At 38.6% G+C, this 18,660-nt stretch overlaps 1 protein-coding gene across 20 annotated transcripts in view; it reads left to right on the forward strand.

The window, feature by feature from the left end:
* LOC124247772 (phospholipid-transporting ATPase FetA-like) overlaps nucleotides 1–18,660 on the forward strand; it is a 130,092-nt gene that overhangs the window by 78,874 nt on the left and 32,558 nt on the right. For all 20 annotated transcript variants that reach the window (XM_046677472.1, XM_046677552.1, XM_046677448.1 and 17 more), the window contains 3 exons: nucleotides 5,462–5,658; nucleotides 9,259–9,467; nucleotides 11,276–11,319. In XM_046677472.1, coding sequence (XP_046533428.1) covers nucleotides 5,462–5,658; nucleotides 9,259–9,467; nucleotides 11,276–11,319 — 450 coding nt within the window. The remainder of the gene's footprint in view (nucleotides 1–5,461; nucleotides 5,659–9,258; nucleotides 9,468–11,275; nucleotides 11,320–18,660) is intronic.

The raw sequence follows: 18,660 nt of genomic DNA on the forward strand, positions 1-18,660 counted from the left end.
AAGAATGAGGAAAAAGCAGAGTCTCCTGCCCCTGTGGACCTCACGCTGAGGGGGGAAGCCCTTCCCCCTGGGGCTGGGTCTGATAGAAGTGATTTGCCTTTCTGGTGACTCAGTCTGAGCAGAAAGATCTGGTTTGGGGACTCCTAGTCTAACAGTGGAGGCAGGGCACATCACTGGAAACCATGGGTAATACTCAGTTATCCAGGAAACAGGGATGAAGCAGAGATGCTGAAGGTCACCCTGTCAATTTCTCCCACAGCTTTGGAGGGTTTCAAGTTATTTATTCTAATAGTTTAGAATAAATAAATGAATTTATATTTATAAATAAATTATAACAGTTTATTCTATTCATTTTACCTTCTCCATTTTTCCCACTGGAGCTGATGAAGTAGGGCCTAGAGAACTGGCAGGTAGAGCAATATAGTCCCAAATTTAATATTGGCCACATAGACTATCCAAAATGGAAGGCAGGGCCAGTGGAACTCATCATTGAGGTTCGATCTGAACCATGAGGTTAGCCTTGCTTTCATGTGACTAATTGAAGAGAAGGATGAGGAAGTGGGAGTAAGACTGAGAAGGAAGGGTTGTATGGTCCCAAAGAGACCTTCATCACAAAGAGCTGAGCTACTCAGAATGAATCTGCACTAGACTAGGAATAAAAGCAGATTTTATTCTGTTTTATCTCAGTCGTCCTCTGTTTCGTTTTTCCCATCCCTCACCCAACTCTCAAATCTCAAATATTGAATATTAAGGATTCATTGTTAATTCTTTAAGTGATAAGGTATTGTGGTTATATGTTTAAATAAGATCCTTTAAAAATACATATTAAACTGTTTACAGATAAAATTATATAATGTGGGAAATGTGCTTAAAATAAAAGGGAGGGCAGGGGAAGAGGAGGTTTGGATGAAATAAGACTGGCCATGAATTGATAATTCTTGAAATTAGGTGATGGATACATAGGGGTTCATTGTACTATTTATGTACCTTAATATGTGTTTGAAATTTTTCATAATTAAAGTTTTTTAAAATGTCATTTTCTGAGAATGATCCCAGTTAGACCTGCTCTTCCTGCTTTTCTACTCTTGTCTTCAAAGACTTTCCCATCAGTGACTCAAAGATGAGACTTCTGATCATCTAATAGTAGCAATCAGTTGCTTTGAGCTAGTCACACTTTGTGACAAAGGGCACAGATTTGAAGACCATTGAATAGACTTAGAGGTGGTTCACAATAACATCATATGTGTCTTCTCTAGAGGCATATGGGCATATAGGCTTATGGAATGTAAAATTGTACAACCACTTCGGAAAACATTTGGCAGCTTCTTAAAAAGTTAAATATAAATTTACTGTAGGACTCAGCAATTCCACTCCTAGACATTTACAAAAGAAATGAAAGTGTCTGTTCATGCAAAGTCTTGTACACAAATGTTCAATGCAGCTTTGTTTATAATAGCCGATAACTGGAAACAACCAAACTGTTCAATAAAAGATGAATTAGTAAACAAATTGTGCAACATCCATACAATAGAATACTACTCATCCATAAAAATAAATGAACGATTGGTAGATGCAAAAACGTGGATGAATCTCAAAATAATTATGTTGAGTGAAAGAAGCCAGAAAAAAAAAGATATATATGATTCCATTTGTATAAAATTCTTTTTTTAACACTTTTTTCCATCTTTATTAAGATATAATTGACATATAACATTAAGTTTAAAGTGTACTACATAATCATTTGATATAGGTATGTATTTGTGAAATAATTACCACAATAAAGTTAGTTAACACACCCATCACCTCACAAAGTTACAGTTTTTTTGTGTGTGGTAAGAACTTTTAAGATCTACTCTCTTAGGAACTTTCAAATATACATAACAGGCTTGTTCTCTACAGTCACTATGCTGTACAAACATCCCCAAAACTTATTCATCTCATAATTGGAAGTTTGTGCCCTTTGACCACCTTCACCCATTCCCCCTTACTCACCCCCAGCTCCAGGAAACCACCACTCTGCTCTCTGTTTTTATGAGTTTGTTTTTTTAGATTCCACATATAAGTGATATCATACAGTATTTGTCTTTCTCTATCTGACTTATTTCACTTAGCTCAGTGCCCTCAAGTTTCATCCATGTTGTCACAAATGGCAGAATTTCTTTCTTTTTTGAATAATATTCTATTGTATGGAATAGCATACATTATTCTGAATAATATTCTATTTGTATTTTTACATGTACAAATACACGTGTATTTGTACATATATATATCCACATATATACACACACTGATATATATAGATATATCTATCTATCTATATATATACACACACACACACGCCACATTTTCTTTATCCATTCATCCGTCAGTAGACACTTAGGTTGTTTCCATGTCTTGGCTATCGTGAATAATGCTGCAGTGAACATGGGGTGCAGATATCTCTTCAGGATAGTGATTTAATTTCCTTTGGATGTATACCCAGAAGTGGAATTGCTGGATCATATGGTAGTTGTATTTTAAAATTTCTGAGGAGCCTCCATACTGTTTTCCATAAAGGTATACCAATTCACATTCCCACCAACAGTGCACCCTCCACATCATCCCCAGTGCTTATTATCTCTTGTGTTTTGATAACAGCCATTCTAACAGGCGTGAGGTAATATCTCATTGTGATTTTGATTTGCTTTTCTGTGATGATTAGTGATAGTATATTTTCATGTACCTATTGGCCATTTGAATAGCTTCTTTGGAAAAATGTCTATTCTATTTGGAAAAATGCATTATTTGGTTTTTTGGCTATTGAGTTGTATGAGTTCCTTATATGTTTTGGATATTAACCCCTTGTCAAGTGTGTGGTTTGCAAATATCTTCTCCCATTCCGTAGTTGCCATTTCATTATGTTTATTGTTCCTTTGCTGTGCAGAAGCTTTGAGGTTTGATGTAGTCCCACTTGTTTATTTTTGCTTTTGTTGCTTGTGCTTTGGGTGTCATATCCATAAAATCATTGCCAAGACGGATGTCAAGGAACTTTTTCTCTCTGCTTTCTTCTAGAAGTTTTATGGTTTGGGGTCTTAGATTTAAGTCTTTAATCCATTTCAAGTTAATTTTTGTGAGTGTTATAAGACAGAGGTCCAGTTTCATTCTTCTGCATGTGAATATCCAATTTTCCCAACACCATTTATTGAAGAGACTGCCTTTTCTCCATTCAGTGGTCTTGCCTTCCTTGTCAAATAGTAGTTGACCATCTACGCATGGGTTCATTTCTAGGCTCTCGATTCTGTTGCATTGGTCTCTATGTCTATTTTTATACCAGTACCATACTGTTTTGATTACTATAGCTTTGTATTATAGTTTGAAATCAGGAAATATGATGCATCCAGCTTTGTTCTCCTGTCTCAAGATTTCTTTAGTTATTCAGGGTCTTTTGTGGTTCCATAAAAATTTTAGGATTGTTTTTTCTATTTCTGTAAAAAAATACCATTGGAGGGGCCAGCCTGGTGGCACAGCAGTTAAGTTCGTGGACTCTGCTTCGGCGGCCCAGGGTTCACCAGTTCGGATCCTGGGCACAGACCTACCTACCACTTATCAAGCTATGCTGTGGCAGGCATCCCACATATGATGTAGAGGAAGATGGGGACGAATGTTAGCTCAGGGCCAGTCTTCCTCAGCAAAAAGAGGAGCATTGGTGGCAGATGTTAGCTCAGGGCTAATCTTCCTCAAAAAAAACCCCAAAAACCAAAAATCAACAAAAAAAAAATGCCACTGGAATCTTTATAGCAATTGCATTGACTCAGTAGATAGCTTTGGGTAGTATGGACATTTTAACAATGTTAACTCTTCTCGTCTGTGAACCCAGGATATCTTTCATTTATTGGTGTCTTTTTCACTTTCTTCCGTTTGTGTCTAAATCCCACGTGATCGTGGTGTATGATCCTTTTAATGTGCTGATGAATTCGGTTTGCTAGTATTTTGTTGAGAGGTTTTGCATCTATATTTATCAGGGATATTGGCCTATAGTTTTCTTTTCTCATAGTGTCCTGGTAGTCTCTAGCTTTGGTCCTAGGGTAATGCTGGTAGTGAGTTTGGGAGTGTTATCCCTTCTCCCCCAAAGTTCTTTTCTAAACATAGTTCTCTAATTTGTCTTATTTCTTTGCTTTCTTGCCCCTCCATGCCATTCTCTCTCAACTTAATGGCAAGAAAGTTGAGGTTATCTGGAACAATAATCTTGGGTAAGAAAACATAATCTTTTGAAGAAAAGAGATGCAGTTGGAGAGGTGTACATATGGTCTTGATAATGTTCTTTCTTGGCTGGGTAATAGATTTACAAGTGTTCGTTTTATTGTTGTTTTTTAAATTAAACATATATGTTTTCATGAAAAAAAAAGAAAATATCATCTTTAATCTGAACTTTGCTTCCAGGCTGATTCACTTTGTTCAATTGGAAAGAATTATTTCCTTAAGATCTCATTTTTAGCTCTGCCTCTTTGGTGTCTAAAAGTAATAGACTTTTCCACTCCTATGATGACCCAAATTTCTCTCTGTTCCTTTTCATTTCTGCTTATAAATTGGCCAATTATTTCCCTAGTTCAACTCTTTCTTTTAATACATTGTCAAAGGCAGCCAACACACACTAATATTCTAATTCTTCCTGACCACTTCCCTTGCAGCTATAGGCTTAGTGGGCACATGGTCTGTCTTCCTGTTTTACAAGTCTTTACTGTTAACATGATTGCCATATGTTCAGTCTTTTATATCACTTTTCTTACCACTCACCCACCCGCAACTGCTAAGCTAACACCATACATTTCAGACTTTGTTAAAGCAGCACCTCACTTCAGTAATAGAATAATTAAGAGCTTGGATTCTGGAACTGGTTCAAAAACTGTCTCTCCTTGTTAGTAGCTAAGTGACTTTAAGCAAAATGCTTTTCCACTCTTAATATCAAGTTTCTCATCTATTATTAAAAGAGGAGTATTACAGGGGCCGGCCCCGTGGCCTAGTGGTTAAGTTTGGCACACTCTGCTTTGGAGGCCCGGGTTCGTTTCCCAGGCATACACCTACACCACTCGTCCGTGGTCATGCTATGACAGTGACCCACATCCAAAATAGGGGAAGATTGGCACAGACGTTAGCTCAGGGTGACTCTTCCTCAGTGAAAAAAAAAAGAGGGGTATTATAATATTAAATTAAATAATATATGTAAAGTACTTAGCACAGTTCCTGGCACTTAATTAGTGTTAATATATTTTAGTTACTGTTATTTCCCTTCAAAATCCCAAGGATGGCTCCTGCTGGACTTTCTTTGCTGTCCTGTGTACTCCTGCCTGCAGCCTGGGAACTACAGGGCTCCTGCCGTCCCAGGAGAGAGGCGCTTTGTTGAGAGAGAGAGCTCTAAAAGATAGAAGTGAAGCAGCACATGCCTTGGGTGAAATGTTAATTTAATTCTTTTTTTGATTTCTAGATTTTCCTGTTTCTAGGCAGCATGTGTTTTATCCTAGCAGTTGGGCATGGCATTTGGGAGAATAAGAAAGGCTACTACTTCCAGAATTTTCTGCCATGGAAAGAATATGTCTCTTCGTCAGTTGTCTCTGCCATCCTCATGTTCTGGTCCTACTTCATTATTCTCAACACCGTGGTGCCCATTTCCCTCTATGTCAGGTAGGCTTCTTTCATTGCTTTGGGTTACAGGGAGAGGAGCTGACTTCGTACTTCCTGCTTAATTCCCCAACCAGAGTGTGAACTTTTAGAAAGCATAGACTGTGTGCTCTTTAACCCTTTACTTTTCATGGTGCCTGGTGTACAAAACACTCTGAGAAATATCTGGAGATCACATAAATGCTTTCCATATCCAGAATACTATGCTAGATACCATGTGGGTTATACAAAAAGAAAATTGTCCCTGCCCGCAAATAGCTTTTAGTGTAAGTGACTAAATAAGACATTTAAGCACATGAAATAATTAGAAAAAATACACACAAATTTGGTGATGCTAAAGCATAAGCCAGGCAGCCCCTAATTTATCAACAAGATAGACTCCAAATATTCATGTATAAATCAGTTAATCAGAAATGAGAAACAATGTGACAAATGGTAGATAGGTGTAATCGTGACCTAGGTTCTGGTTTCTAAATGCTGGAGAAGAGGAGAAGGAGGTTTCCTCCCCTTTTTCATGAGCACCTTGGATAAAAATTTGAAATAGGTAAAATAAGTCTTTACTATACTCTGATCTCCTTTTTCTGTTTTAAACATTCCCTTTCACACACCCACACACATTTTCTCATCCTTCTTTCCAGGTTTCCTAAACCCTGTACTGTGGCATCCCAACCTGAAAACACCCTACGTATCACTAAACTGTATGATTAATATAATATATGTTTATTGAGTACCTACTGTGTGCCAAGCACTATATTGGATGTTGGAGATAGAAACATGAAAAGTAGGGGCCAGCCCTGTGGCCGAGTGGTTAAGTTAGCATGCTCTGTTTCAGTGGCCTAGGATTTTGCTGGTTTGGATCCTGAACGTGGACGTGGCACCGCTCGTCAGGCCATACTGAGGCAGCGTCCCACATGCCACAACTAGAGGGACCCACAACTAAAATATACAACTGTGTACTGGGGAGCTTTGGGGAGAAGAAGAAGAAGAAGAAGAAGAAGAAAAAGAAACATGAAAAATAAGACAGCCCTTTCTCTAGATATGCTTACAACATAGCCATGGAAACAGATACTTAAATAAATAATTATGATACAATATGAAAAATGATGTAATAGAAATATATATATGTGAATGCTATGGGAGCCTTGAAAAGTAATGGATTAGTTCTGCCTGGAGAGACGTAGGGGTTTATAGAAAACTAATATTTGAAAAAAGAATAGAATTCACCAAGCAGAAAATAGGAAAAGAATATTGCAAGCAGAAAGATCAGCATGTACAAAGATTTGGAGGGTTTTGTTTTTTGTTTGGTGTTTTTTGGTGAGGAAGATTGGCCCTGAGCTAATATCTGTTGCCAATCTTCCTCATTTTTTTTCCCTCTCGCCAAAGCCCCAGTAGATAGTTATATATCCTAGTTGTAAGTCATTCTAGTTCTTCTATGTGGGACGCTGCCACAGCATGGCCTTATGAGTGGTGTGAAGGTCCACGCCCAGGATCTGATCCAGTGAACCCCAGGCCGCTGAAGCAGAGCTCTCAAACTTAACCACTTGGCCACGGGGACAGCCCCCTGGTGGTTTCGTTGTTTTTTTTTTTTTAAGATTTTGTTTTTCCTTTTTCTCCCCAAAGCCCCCCGGTACATAGTTGTGTATTTTTAGTTGTGGGTTCTTCTAGTTGTGTCATGTGGGACACTGCCTCAGCATGGCCTGATGAGCGGTGCCATGTCCGCGCCCAGGATCTGAACCTGCGAAACCCTGGGCCGCTTAAGCGGAGCACACGAACTCAACCTCTCGGCCACAGGGCTGGCCCCCCCACTGGAGGTTTTTAAAAGCTTCATCTGGTAATAGAACAATGATTAGCCTAGACTAAGGTATTGGGTGGTAATTTAGGATCAGATCCAGGAGAGCCTTAAAACGCCAGGCCAAGGAGTTTGGATTTTATCCTAAAAGCAGCAAATAGACCTTTCTAAGGAAAGAAATAATGTAATTAATTGTTTGAATTTAGAGAGATTGCTATGGTGGCTGCTATGCTGAAGGAAGGGAGGGGTCAAGACTCAACCTGTGAGGACCAGTAGAGTCAATAATGCGGGTCGGAGCACCTCCTCCCCTACCTCAAACAAAAAATCCTTGTCCTCCAACGCAGCTGTCTCAGACAGGGATTGCTAATGAAGCAATCTAAACTGACATACATATGAAAACTAACACATATATGAAAGATGATAGGAAAGAGGCCCCTTAAAAGTCTTCACTGTTTTAAAACGAAGATGCTTGTTAACCATAAGGGATCTATAACGCATGTGTCAACGTACATAATCCATAGCCAATCTATAAATCAAAATTGGGGTGAGTTTATTATGAGCCAGCTCTGAGGACTAGCCCAGGGCCTTCCTTCCACAAGGAAGGAAGGGCACCAAAGAAGTGGAGTGTATAGAATGGTTATATACTGTCTTGGAACAAACAGCATACATTAAACACACCCAGGATACATTTTTATCAAAATTTCAAAGAGATATTCAGTTGCAAATTAGCAGGTCAACATGACCGTGATATCAGGAAACAGACTAATCCTGGCATTACCAGTAAGGCATAGGAGGGGAAGCATACATTCTTTTCTTAAGGGAGTGCATTCTTTACTTTAATGGTTAAGCAGATGTACAAAGTATGTTTGATAGGTTGTAAATGAGACTTTTTAGTTCAAGATGAGTCAGTTTTGAACCCGAATAGTTACCCTGTATACCTCAATATGTGAAAATCTCTTGTCACATGTTATTTGGAACAGAAGAGGAATGAGACAAGGGCGATAGGGAAAATTCAGATAAAAACGGAGAAGAGGCTACTGGGGGAGGAAGCTACCCCACAGGCAGGCTGGCTCTGCCTGGAAATTTATCAGAGGATCAGCTCCTGTAAGCCGTTTCTGATTTTCACACATCCTTCCCCTTGTCTTCTGAAACAAAGAAGCTCTGAGTGTTTCAAGTTCCTCTCTCTTCCCTACCAATGGATTTACATGATAGCAGCAATAATCCTTTAATTAAGCCTAGGCATCCTTTTATTAGTTAGCTCTTAACTCTATCAGGCCTTGCCTGATAAATTTGTGACTTTTGCTGGATATGCTTTTGAAGAAGAGTGAAAGGGGAGTATGCCTCAGCAAAGTTAATCAGGTGTATCTGGATCCAGATTGTAAAGCCTTCAGTGATAATGGTCAAAGTCAGAATTACAATGGGTTGGCTGGTGGGAGATACTCTGATTTTCTAATGCTGGCCCTGACCTACCACAGGACAAATAAGGAAACCAGGGGCCAGCCTGGTGGTGCAGCGGTTAAGTGCGCACGTTCTGCTTCGGCAGCCCAGGGTTCACCAGTTCAGATCCTGGGTGTGGACATGGCACCACTTGGCAAGCCGTGCTGTGGCAAGCGTCCCACATATAAAGTCGAGGAAGATAGGGATGGATGTTAGCTCAGGGCCAGTCTCCCTCAGCCAAAAGAGGAGGACTGGCAGCAGATGTTAGCTCAGGGCTAATCTTCCTCAAAAAAAAAAAAAAGAAAGAAAGAAAACAGGGTGATTTATTTGCTTGTCCTGCTCTGACCCAGGCCTCTTCTTTTCTTCCTTTTCCTTAGTGTTGAGATAATAAGATTGGGCAACAGTTACTATATCAACTGGGATCGGAAGATGTTTTATGCACCAAAGAACACACCAGCACAAGCTCGCACCACCACCCTTAATGAGGAACTCGGCCAGGTCAAATACGTGTTCTCTGACAAAACAGGGACCCTGACTCAGAACATCATGATTTTCAAGAAGTGTTCTATTAATGGGACATTGTATGGTATGCATGTCTTCCTGCTTTCCCTGAGTCCTGGGGAAATTCTACTTTGCAGATGTTCTCAAGAATAATCTGACTCTAAATCTATACACCTCTTATTCTCACAACCTCCTCTATTCACTAAGCAAAGATCACCTAGCCCACTCAATTCTAACCTGAAAGCATTTATTTAGCACCTTAAAGATGGAACCCATTGTATTGGATACTGGAAATACCAAGATGTACAAGACTTAATCTCTGTCCTCAAGAATTCCCAGTGTCTTGGGAAAGTCAATTCACTCTCATATTAAATCAGATGGGGCAACCAGCATATTACTGAAGTTGCTAATCTCCTGGTTCTCCCTCAGACCAATAAACAGTCCTGAGAGAAGCCATCAAAGGGTAGTCAGAGTTTGATCAGTGTCTCCCATGCCCAATTCCTCATTTATTTCATGCCTTAAGCATATGCTTGTTTGCATGACAATATTAAGTCCTCATGTAGGTGAACATTCATGCCCAGTGCACTAACTAGCAGAGGAAGGCAGTCACATCTGAAAAGCTAGAGCACATGGAATGTTCTTCTGGGGTGATGACAAAGCTTTGAAACTAGAGATGTGGTAGTTGCACAACATTATGAATGCACTAAATGCCCCTGAATTATACACCTTAAAATGGTTAATTGTATGTTACGTGAATTTCACCTCAATTTAAAAATAATAAAAAATTTAAAATTAAGAAACAAGAGCACTGTAATATTTCCTATTACTCCTGCCAAACAAGTTTTCATTTCTGAAAGCTTATTTTTGGATGAGTTGATTTGGGTGAGGATCTTAATTCTCTGGCTCATTATAAGCCATGACCATACGCTGGGTAAGGTTGAAAAGAGTCATGGGAGTTTCTGTGCTTGACATTAGACTGTCTTCCACCCCTATTCTGTCTGTACTGTCCACTGGCCAACAATCCTAAACATTCTAGCACTATTTTTACGTCTCTTCTAGGTAACTTTTCTGATTAGAGGGCTTCCTGAAGTGTGAAGTCTCTCATAGATCCGGTGACTAGACTCCAGCCTCACCTCACTCACACTTAAGGGAGAAGAGTTATGGCCCAAGCAGATGACCTCTTCTTACCACTGGCTTGGGGAAAGGAGCTTACTGGGGCACTGGGGCCTGAGGGGAAGAAGAAGCTTGACTACAAGTCTAGATGATAGAAGCATAAAAAATAAGCTTTTAATAACCCTCCTTTAAATTACCATATAACCCAGTAATTCCATACCTAAGTATATACCAAAAATATTTAAAACAGCAATTCAAACAGATAGATATTTGCTAGTGTGCATTAGAGCATTATTCACAATAGCCCAAAGGTAGAAACCATGCATGTGTCCATCAACAGATGAATGGAGAAATAAATTGTGGTATATCTACACAATGGAATATTACTCAGTCATAAAAAGTAATGAAGTTCTGATACATGCTACATGAAGGATGATTCTTGAAAACATTATGCTAAATGAAATAAGCCAGACACAAAAGGAAAGATTGTATGATTCTACTTATATGAAATATCTAGAATAGACAAATTCACAGAGACAAAAAGTAGGTTAGAGGTTACCAGGGGCTGGGAATAGAGAGGAATAAGGAGTTTCTGTTTAGGAAATATATAATAGTGATTGTTGCACAACATTGTGAATGTAATCAATGCCACTGAATTGTACACTAAAAAATGGTTAAAATGGCAAATTTTATGTTGTATGTATTTTACTACAATAAAAAAATTTTTAAACCCTTCTTTAAAACCTTTGCCAAGTCTCTGCTCTGTTTACTTACCAACAGGTGATGTCTATGATAAGAATGGACAGAGGGTAGAAGTTTCCGAGGTAAGTGATTACAGCTTCCTGTTAAATGCATGTGGGAGCTGAGTGAGGCCATGCTGCACAGCAGCATCTTAAACACAAATTGGGACTCCTTTAGCCCCTGAAGCTTTTATTGGCCCCCTAGTATCAGAAAGTATTATATAAATGACCTATGTTTATTTGAGGGGATTTGGGTTTGTTTTAAAATAAAAATAGATTTGTTGGTTTTTTTCTGCTTAAAAAATAATCTATACTCACTATATTAAAAAATCCAAACAATGCAGAAATGGATGAAGAAGAAAGTTAAAATCATTCAATTCCGTTAAGATTTTACCAATGTAAAATGAGGGGGTATATCCTTTCAGGTGCTTTTCGTAAGTATATATGCACAAATGTACGTCTAGATGTAGTGATAGGTTGGATGGGGGAGAGGAGGGAGAATTATAGCATGCATGCTGTTGTCAGCCTCCTTTTACCACTTGACACCATATTGTTGTCCACTTCCCAAGTCAGTGGGTCTATATCATCATTTTGAATGAGTGTCATACCCAGTTGTATTGATGTACCTTAATTTATTTAACCAGTCCCCTATTTTTATTCCATTTTGTTTTGCTATTGTCAATAGCATTATGGTAAACACCCTGGTGCATACATTTTTGTCTCTTCTTCTAATAACTGTTTCCTTAGAATAAAGTCCTAAAAGTGAAATTGGTTGGTCAAAGGGGACCCACCTTTTTTTTCCAATTGGTATATATATATATATATATTTTTTTTTTTATTGAGGTCATATTGCCTTTTAACATTGTGTAAATTTCAGGTGTACATTATTATATTTCAGTTTCTGTATAGTTTGCATTGTGTTCACCACCAATGCTCTAGTTTTTATCCGTCAACGTACGTATATGCCCCTTTACCCCTTTTGCCTTCCCCTCACTCCCTTTTCCTCTGGTAACCACTAATCTGTTCTCTTTATCTATGTGTTTGTTTATCTTCTATATATAAGTGAAATCATATGGTATTTGTCTTTGTCAAACTTGTTTCACTTAGCGTAATACCCTGAAGGTCTATCCATAATGACACAATTTTTTCTTTTTTATGGCTGACTAGTATTCCATAGTGTATATATACCACATCATCTTTATCCATTCATCTGTTGATGGGCACTTGGGTTGCTTCCAAGTCTTGGCTATTGTGAATAATGCCACATTGAACAAAGGGGTGCATATATATTTACGCATTCGTGTTTTCATGTTCTTTGGATAAATATCCAGCAGTGGAATAGCTGGATCATATGGTAATTCTATTCTTAATTTCTTGAGGAATCTCCATACTGTTTTCCATAGTGGCTGCACCAGTTTGCATTCCTACCAGCAGTGTATGAGAGTTCCCTTTTCTCCACATCTTCTCCAACGCTTGTTGTTTCCTGTCTTGGTAATTATAGCGATTCTGATGGGTGTGAGGTAATAGCTCATTGTAATTTTGGTTTTTATTTCCCTAATAATTAGTGACGTTGAACATCTTTTCATGTGCCTGTTGGCCATCTGTATATCTTCTTTGGAAAAATGTCTGTTCAGATCTTTTGCTCATTTTTTAATTGGGTTGTTAGTTTTTTGTTGTAGAGATGTATGAGTTCTTTATATATTTTGGATATTAACCCCTTATCAGATATATGGTTCACAAATGTTTCCTCCCAATTGTTAGGTTGTCTTTTCATTTTGTTGATGGTTTCCTTTGCTGTGCAGAAGCTTTTTAGTTTAATGTGGACCCGTTTGTTTCTTTTTACTATTGTTTCCCTTGCCTGGTCAGACATGGTCTTTGAAAATATGCTGCTAGGACTGATATCAAAGAGCATACTGCCTATGTCTTCTTGTAGAAATTTTATGGTTTCAGATCTTCCCTTCAAGTCTTTAATCCATTTTGAGTTAATTTTTGTGTATGGTGTAAGATAATGGTCTACTTTCATTCTTTTGCATGTGACTGTCCAGTTTTCCCAACACCATGCGTTGAAGAGACTTTCCTTTCTCCAGTGTATGTTCTTGGGTCCCTTGTCGAATATTATTAGCTGTCCACATATGTGTGGGTTTACTTCTGGGCTCTTGATTCTGTTCCACTGACCTGTGTATCTCTTTTTGTGCCAGGACCATGCTGTTTTGATTCCTGTAGCTTTGTAGTATACTTTGAAATCAGGGAGTGTGATGCCTCCGGTTTTTTTCGTTTTTCTCAGGTTCCTTTGGCTATTCAGGGTCTTTTGTTGTTCCATATAAATTTTAGGATTCCTTATTCTGTTTCTGTGAAAAGTGTTGTTGGAACTTTGATAGGGATTGCATTGAATCTGTAGATTGCTTTAGGAAGTATGGACGTTTTAACTATGTTAATTCTTCCAATCCAAGAGCACAGAAGATCTTTCCATTCCTTTGTGTCTTCGTCAGTTTCTTTCAACAATGTTTTATAGTTTACAGTGTAGAGATGTTTCACCTCTTTGGTTAAATTTATTCCTAGGTATTTTATTCTTTTTGTTACAATTATAAATGGGATTGTATTCTTGATTTCTTTTTCTGCTACTTCATTATTAGTGTATGGAAAAACAACTGATTTTTGTATGTTGATTTCGTATCCCACAACTTTACGGAATTCGTTTATTGAATCTAAAAGTTTTTTGGTGGATTCTTTAGGGTTTTCTATTTATAAAATCATGTCATCTTCAAATAGTGACAGTTTCACTTCTTCCTTTCCAATTTGGATCCTTTTTATATCTTTTTCTTGCCTGATTGCTCTGGCTAGGACTTCCAATACTATGTTAGATAAGAGTGGTGACAGTGGGCATCCTTGTCTGGTTCCTGTTCTTAGAAGGATAACTTACAGTTTTTCTCCATTGAATGGTATATTAGCTGTGGGTTTGTCATATATGGCCTTTATTATATTGAGGTACTTTCCTTCCATACCCATTTTATTCAGAGTTTTTGTCATAAATGGATGCTGTATCTCGTCAAATGCTTTCTCTGCTCTATTGAGATGATCATGCAATTTTTATTCCTTATTTTGTTAATGTGGTGTATCATCTTGATTGATTTGCAGGTGTTAAACCATCCCTGCATCCCTGGGATAAATCCCACTTGTCATAGTGTATGATCTTTTTAATGTATTGTTGTATTCGATTTACTAGTATTCTGTTGAGGATTTTTGCACCGATGTTCATCAGTGATATGGGCCTGTAACTTTCTTTTTTGTGTGTTGTCCTGGTCTGGTTGTAATATCAGGGTAATGCTGGCCTCATAGAATGAGTTAGGAAGCCTTCTCTCCTCTTCAATTTTTTGGAAGAGTTTGAGAAGGATAGGTATTAAGTCATCTTTGAATGTTTGGTAGAATTCACCAGGGAAACCATGTGATCCTGGACTTTTATTTTTTGGGAGGTTTTAGATTACTGTTTCGATCTCCTTACTGGTGATTGGTCTATAGAAATTCTCTGTTTCTTCTTGATTCGGTTTTGGAAGGTTGTATGATTCTAAGAATTTATCCATTTCTTCTAGATTATCCAATTTGTTTGCATATAGCTTTTCATAGTATTCTCTTATAATCTTTTGTATTTCTGAGGTGTCCATTGTAATTTCTTCTCTTTTGTTTCTGATTTTATTTATTTGAGCCCTCCTCCTTTTTTTCTTGGTAAGTCTAGCTAAAGGTTTGTCAAGTTTGTTTATCTTTTCAAAACACCAGCTCTTAGTTTCATTGATTTTTTTCTATTGCTTTTTTAGTTTCTGTTTCATTTACTTCTGCTCTGATTTTCATTATTTCCTCCCTTCTACTGATTTTGGGCTTGGTTTGTTCTTTTTTTTCCAGTTCATTGGGTGTACTGTTAGATTGTTTATTTGGGATTTTTCTTGATTCTTGTGGTAGGCCTGTATTGCTATATAATTCCCTCTTCGAACCACTTTTGCTGTATCTCATAAATTTTTTTTGATTTTATTTTTTTCCTTTTTCTCCCCAAAGACCCCGGTACATAGTTGTATATTCTTAGTTGTGGGTCCTTCTAGTTGTGACATGTGGGATGCTGCCTCAGCATGGCTGCATGAGTGGTGCCATGTCCGCGCCCAGGATTCGAACTGATGAAACACTGGGCCTCCTGCAGTGGAGCGCATGAACTTAACCACTCAGCCACGGGGCCGGCCCCTGTATCTCATAAATTTTGGCACATCACATTTTCATTTTCATTTGTCTCCAGATATTTTTTGATTTCTCCTTTGATTTCTTCATTGACCCAATCGTTGTTCAGTAGCCTTTTGTTTAATCACCACATATTTATGGGTTTCCACTTTTCTTCCTGTAGTTGACTTCTAGTTTCCTACTGTTGTGGTCAGAAAAGATGCTTGGTATTATTTCACTCTTCTTAAATTTGTTGAGACTCTTTTTGTGATCTAATATGTGATCAATCCTGGAGAATGTTGCATGTGCATTTGAAAAGAATATGTATTCTACAGTTTTGGGATGGAATGTTCTGTATGTATCTACTAAATCCAACTGATCTAATGTGTCAGTGAAGGCCAATGTTTCCTTATTGATCTTCTGTTTGGATGATCTATCCATTGGTGTAAGTGGAGTATTAAAGTCCCCTACTATATTGTGTTGTGGTCCATTTCTCCTTTTATGTCTGTTAATAATTGCTTATATATTTAGGTGCTCCTATGTTGGGTGCATAGATATTTACAAGTGTTATATCCTCTTGTTGGATTGTTCCCTTTATCATTGTGTAGTGCCCTTCTTTGTCTCTTGTTAACAGTTTTTGTTTTAAAGTCTATTTTGTCTGATATAAGTACTGCTACCCCAGCTTTCTTTTCATTGCCATTTGCATGGAGTATCTTTTTCCATCCCTTCACTTTCAGTTTGTGACTGTCTTTAGGTCTGAAGTGTGCCTCTTGTATGCAGTATGTATATGGGTCTTGTTTTTGTATCAAATCAGCCTATCGGATTGGAGCATTTAGTTCATTGACCTTCAGAGTAGCTATTGATAAGTATGTACTTATTGCCATTTTGTTACTTTTTTTCTGGGTGTTTTAGTAGTTCTCTGTTCCTTTCTTCTCTTGCTCTCTTCCCTTGTCGTTTGACATCTTATTTTAGTAGTATTTTGGGGTTCCTTTCTCTTAATTTTTGTGTATTTATTATAGGTTTCTGGTTTGTGATTACCATGAAGTTCATATATAATGACCTATGTAAATAGCAATCTGTATTAAGTTGAGGGTCTCTTTGGTTTGACCTCTTGCTAAAAGCTCTACTCTTTTACTCCTCTCCTCCACATTTTATGTTTTTGATATCATATTTAGTCTCTTTTGTGTGTGTATATATCCATTAACCTCTTATCTTGGAAATAGATAATTTTAGTACTTTTGTCTTTTGACCTTCATATTAGCTTCATAGGTGGGTATCTGCTACCTTTACTGTATATTTGCCTTTAGCAGTGATTTTATTATTATTGTTTTAAATTTTCTTATTCCTATTTGTGGTCTTTTCTTTTCCACTTAAATAAATCCCTTTAGTATTTCTTAAAAGGTTGGTTTCTTGGTGCTAAACTCCTTTAGTTTTTGTCTGGAAAACTCTTTATCTGTCTTTCCATTCTGAGTGATAACCTTACCAGGTAGAGTATTCTTGGCTGTACATTTTTTCCTTTCAGCACTTTAAATATATCATGCCACTTCCTTCTAGCCAGTAAAGTTTCTGCTGAGAAGTCTGCCAATAGCTTTATGGGGTTTCCTTTATAGGTCACTGGTTGCCTTTCTCTTGTAACTTTTAGGATTATCTCTTTGTCTTTAGTTCTTGATATTTTGGTGTGGGTCTCTTTGGGTTCATCTTGTTTGGTGCTCTCTGTGCTTCCTGTACCTGGATGTCTGTTTCCTTCCTTAGGTTAGGAAAATTTTCAGCTATTATTTCTTCAAATTTCCGCCCCTTTGTCTTTCTCTTCTGCTTCTGGGACACCTATAATGTGGATGTTAATGTGCTTGATATTGTCCCAGAGTTCCCTTAGACTCTTCTCGTTCTGAAAAGAATTGAAAAATTCTTTTTTCTTTTATCTGTTCAGCTTGGGTGATTTCCTCTAGTCTTTTGTCCAGCTCACTGTCTGTTCTACATTGCCGTTGATTCAATGTAGTGATTTTTTCATTTCCATTATTGTATTCTTCACTTTTGCTTGGTTCTTTTTTATATTTTCCAATTCTTTGTTGAAGTTCTCACTGTATTCATCAATTCTTCTCCCAAGATCAGTAAGCATCCTTATGACTATTAGTTTGTACATCAGGTAGATCGTTTATCTCTGTTTTGTTTAGTTTGTTTTCTGAGGATTTGTCCTGTTCCCTTATTTGGAACATATTCCTTTGTCTCCTCATTTTGCCTGTTTCTCTGTGCTTATATCTATGTTTTACATAGATCAGCTGCATCTCCTGATCTTGAAGAAGTGGCCTTATGTAAGAGATGCCTTATGAGGCCCAGCAGTGTGCTTCCCTCTTGTCACCAGTTCCAAATGTTCCAGAAGTGTCCTCTGTGTGGGCTACATGTGTCCTTCTGTTGTGGCAAGGTTGCTGTTTCTGTAGGTGCATGCGGAGGCTAAGCTGTCCCCCTGACTGGCTGGCTGATTGTAAGGCTCAGCTGTGTGTGGCTGTTATGGTCCCTTCAGTCACTTTATTGGGCAGGGGGAGCCCCAGCACAGTTGTTTGCAAGGTCTAATAACACATTACTGCTGCAGTTTCTCTGTTAAGTGAGTAGGCCCCCAGTGTAGCTGGTTGCTATGCTCAGGGGCTCACAATTGCTGTAGTCCTACAGCCTGCAAGGCTGTTGTCAGCTCTTTCAGTAGTGCAACTGGGTGGGGCCAGCCTCAGGTTTGGCAGTGCACAGTTGTTTCAGGCATTGGAAGGTGGGGCAGATCCCTATATTGCTGTTTGTGAAGCACAAGTCTGCTGCAGCTGACAAGCCCCACTGCCTGCAGGCCCACATGCCCTGTCCATGTAGTCCTGCCCTGTGCACATGCCCCACTAAAGTGGACCCACTCGCCCCACTGCAGAGGCCCCACATACTCTGCCTACCCAGGCCTGCCCCTCATGCATGCTCTGCCCTCAGAGGCAGACTCACTTGCCCTGCTGCAGAGATCTCACACATCCCACCTATGCAGGCCACAAGTTGCCTGAGGGCTTGCTGGTGGGTGGGGCCCATTCCTAGGGTAGGTTGCCTGCCCTGGCTGAGCTGGATTAAATCAGTGCTCTAGCAGGCCGGGCAAACTTCTGTGCTAACAGGCCAGGGGAAGAACTCCAATGATGTCTGCCAGCATCTATGTCAGCATGCCTGTGTTAGGTCACAATAATGGCTGCTGCCAATGTCTCAGTCCTTGGG

Source organism: Equus quagga, chromosome 1, assembly GCF_021613505.1.
Source record: "Equus quagga isolate Etosha38 chromosome 1, UCLA_HA_Equagga_1.0, whole genome shotgun sequence".
In the NCBI taxonomy this organism is placed as follows: Eukaryota; Metazoa; Chordata; class Mammalia; order Perissodactyla; family Equidae; genus Equus; species Equus quagga.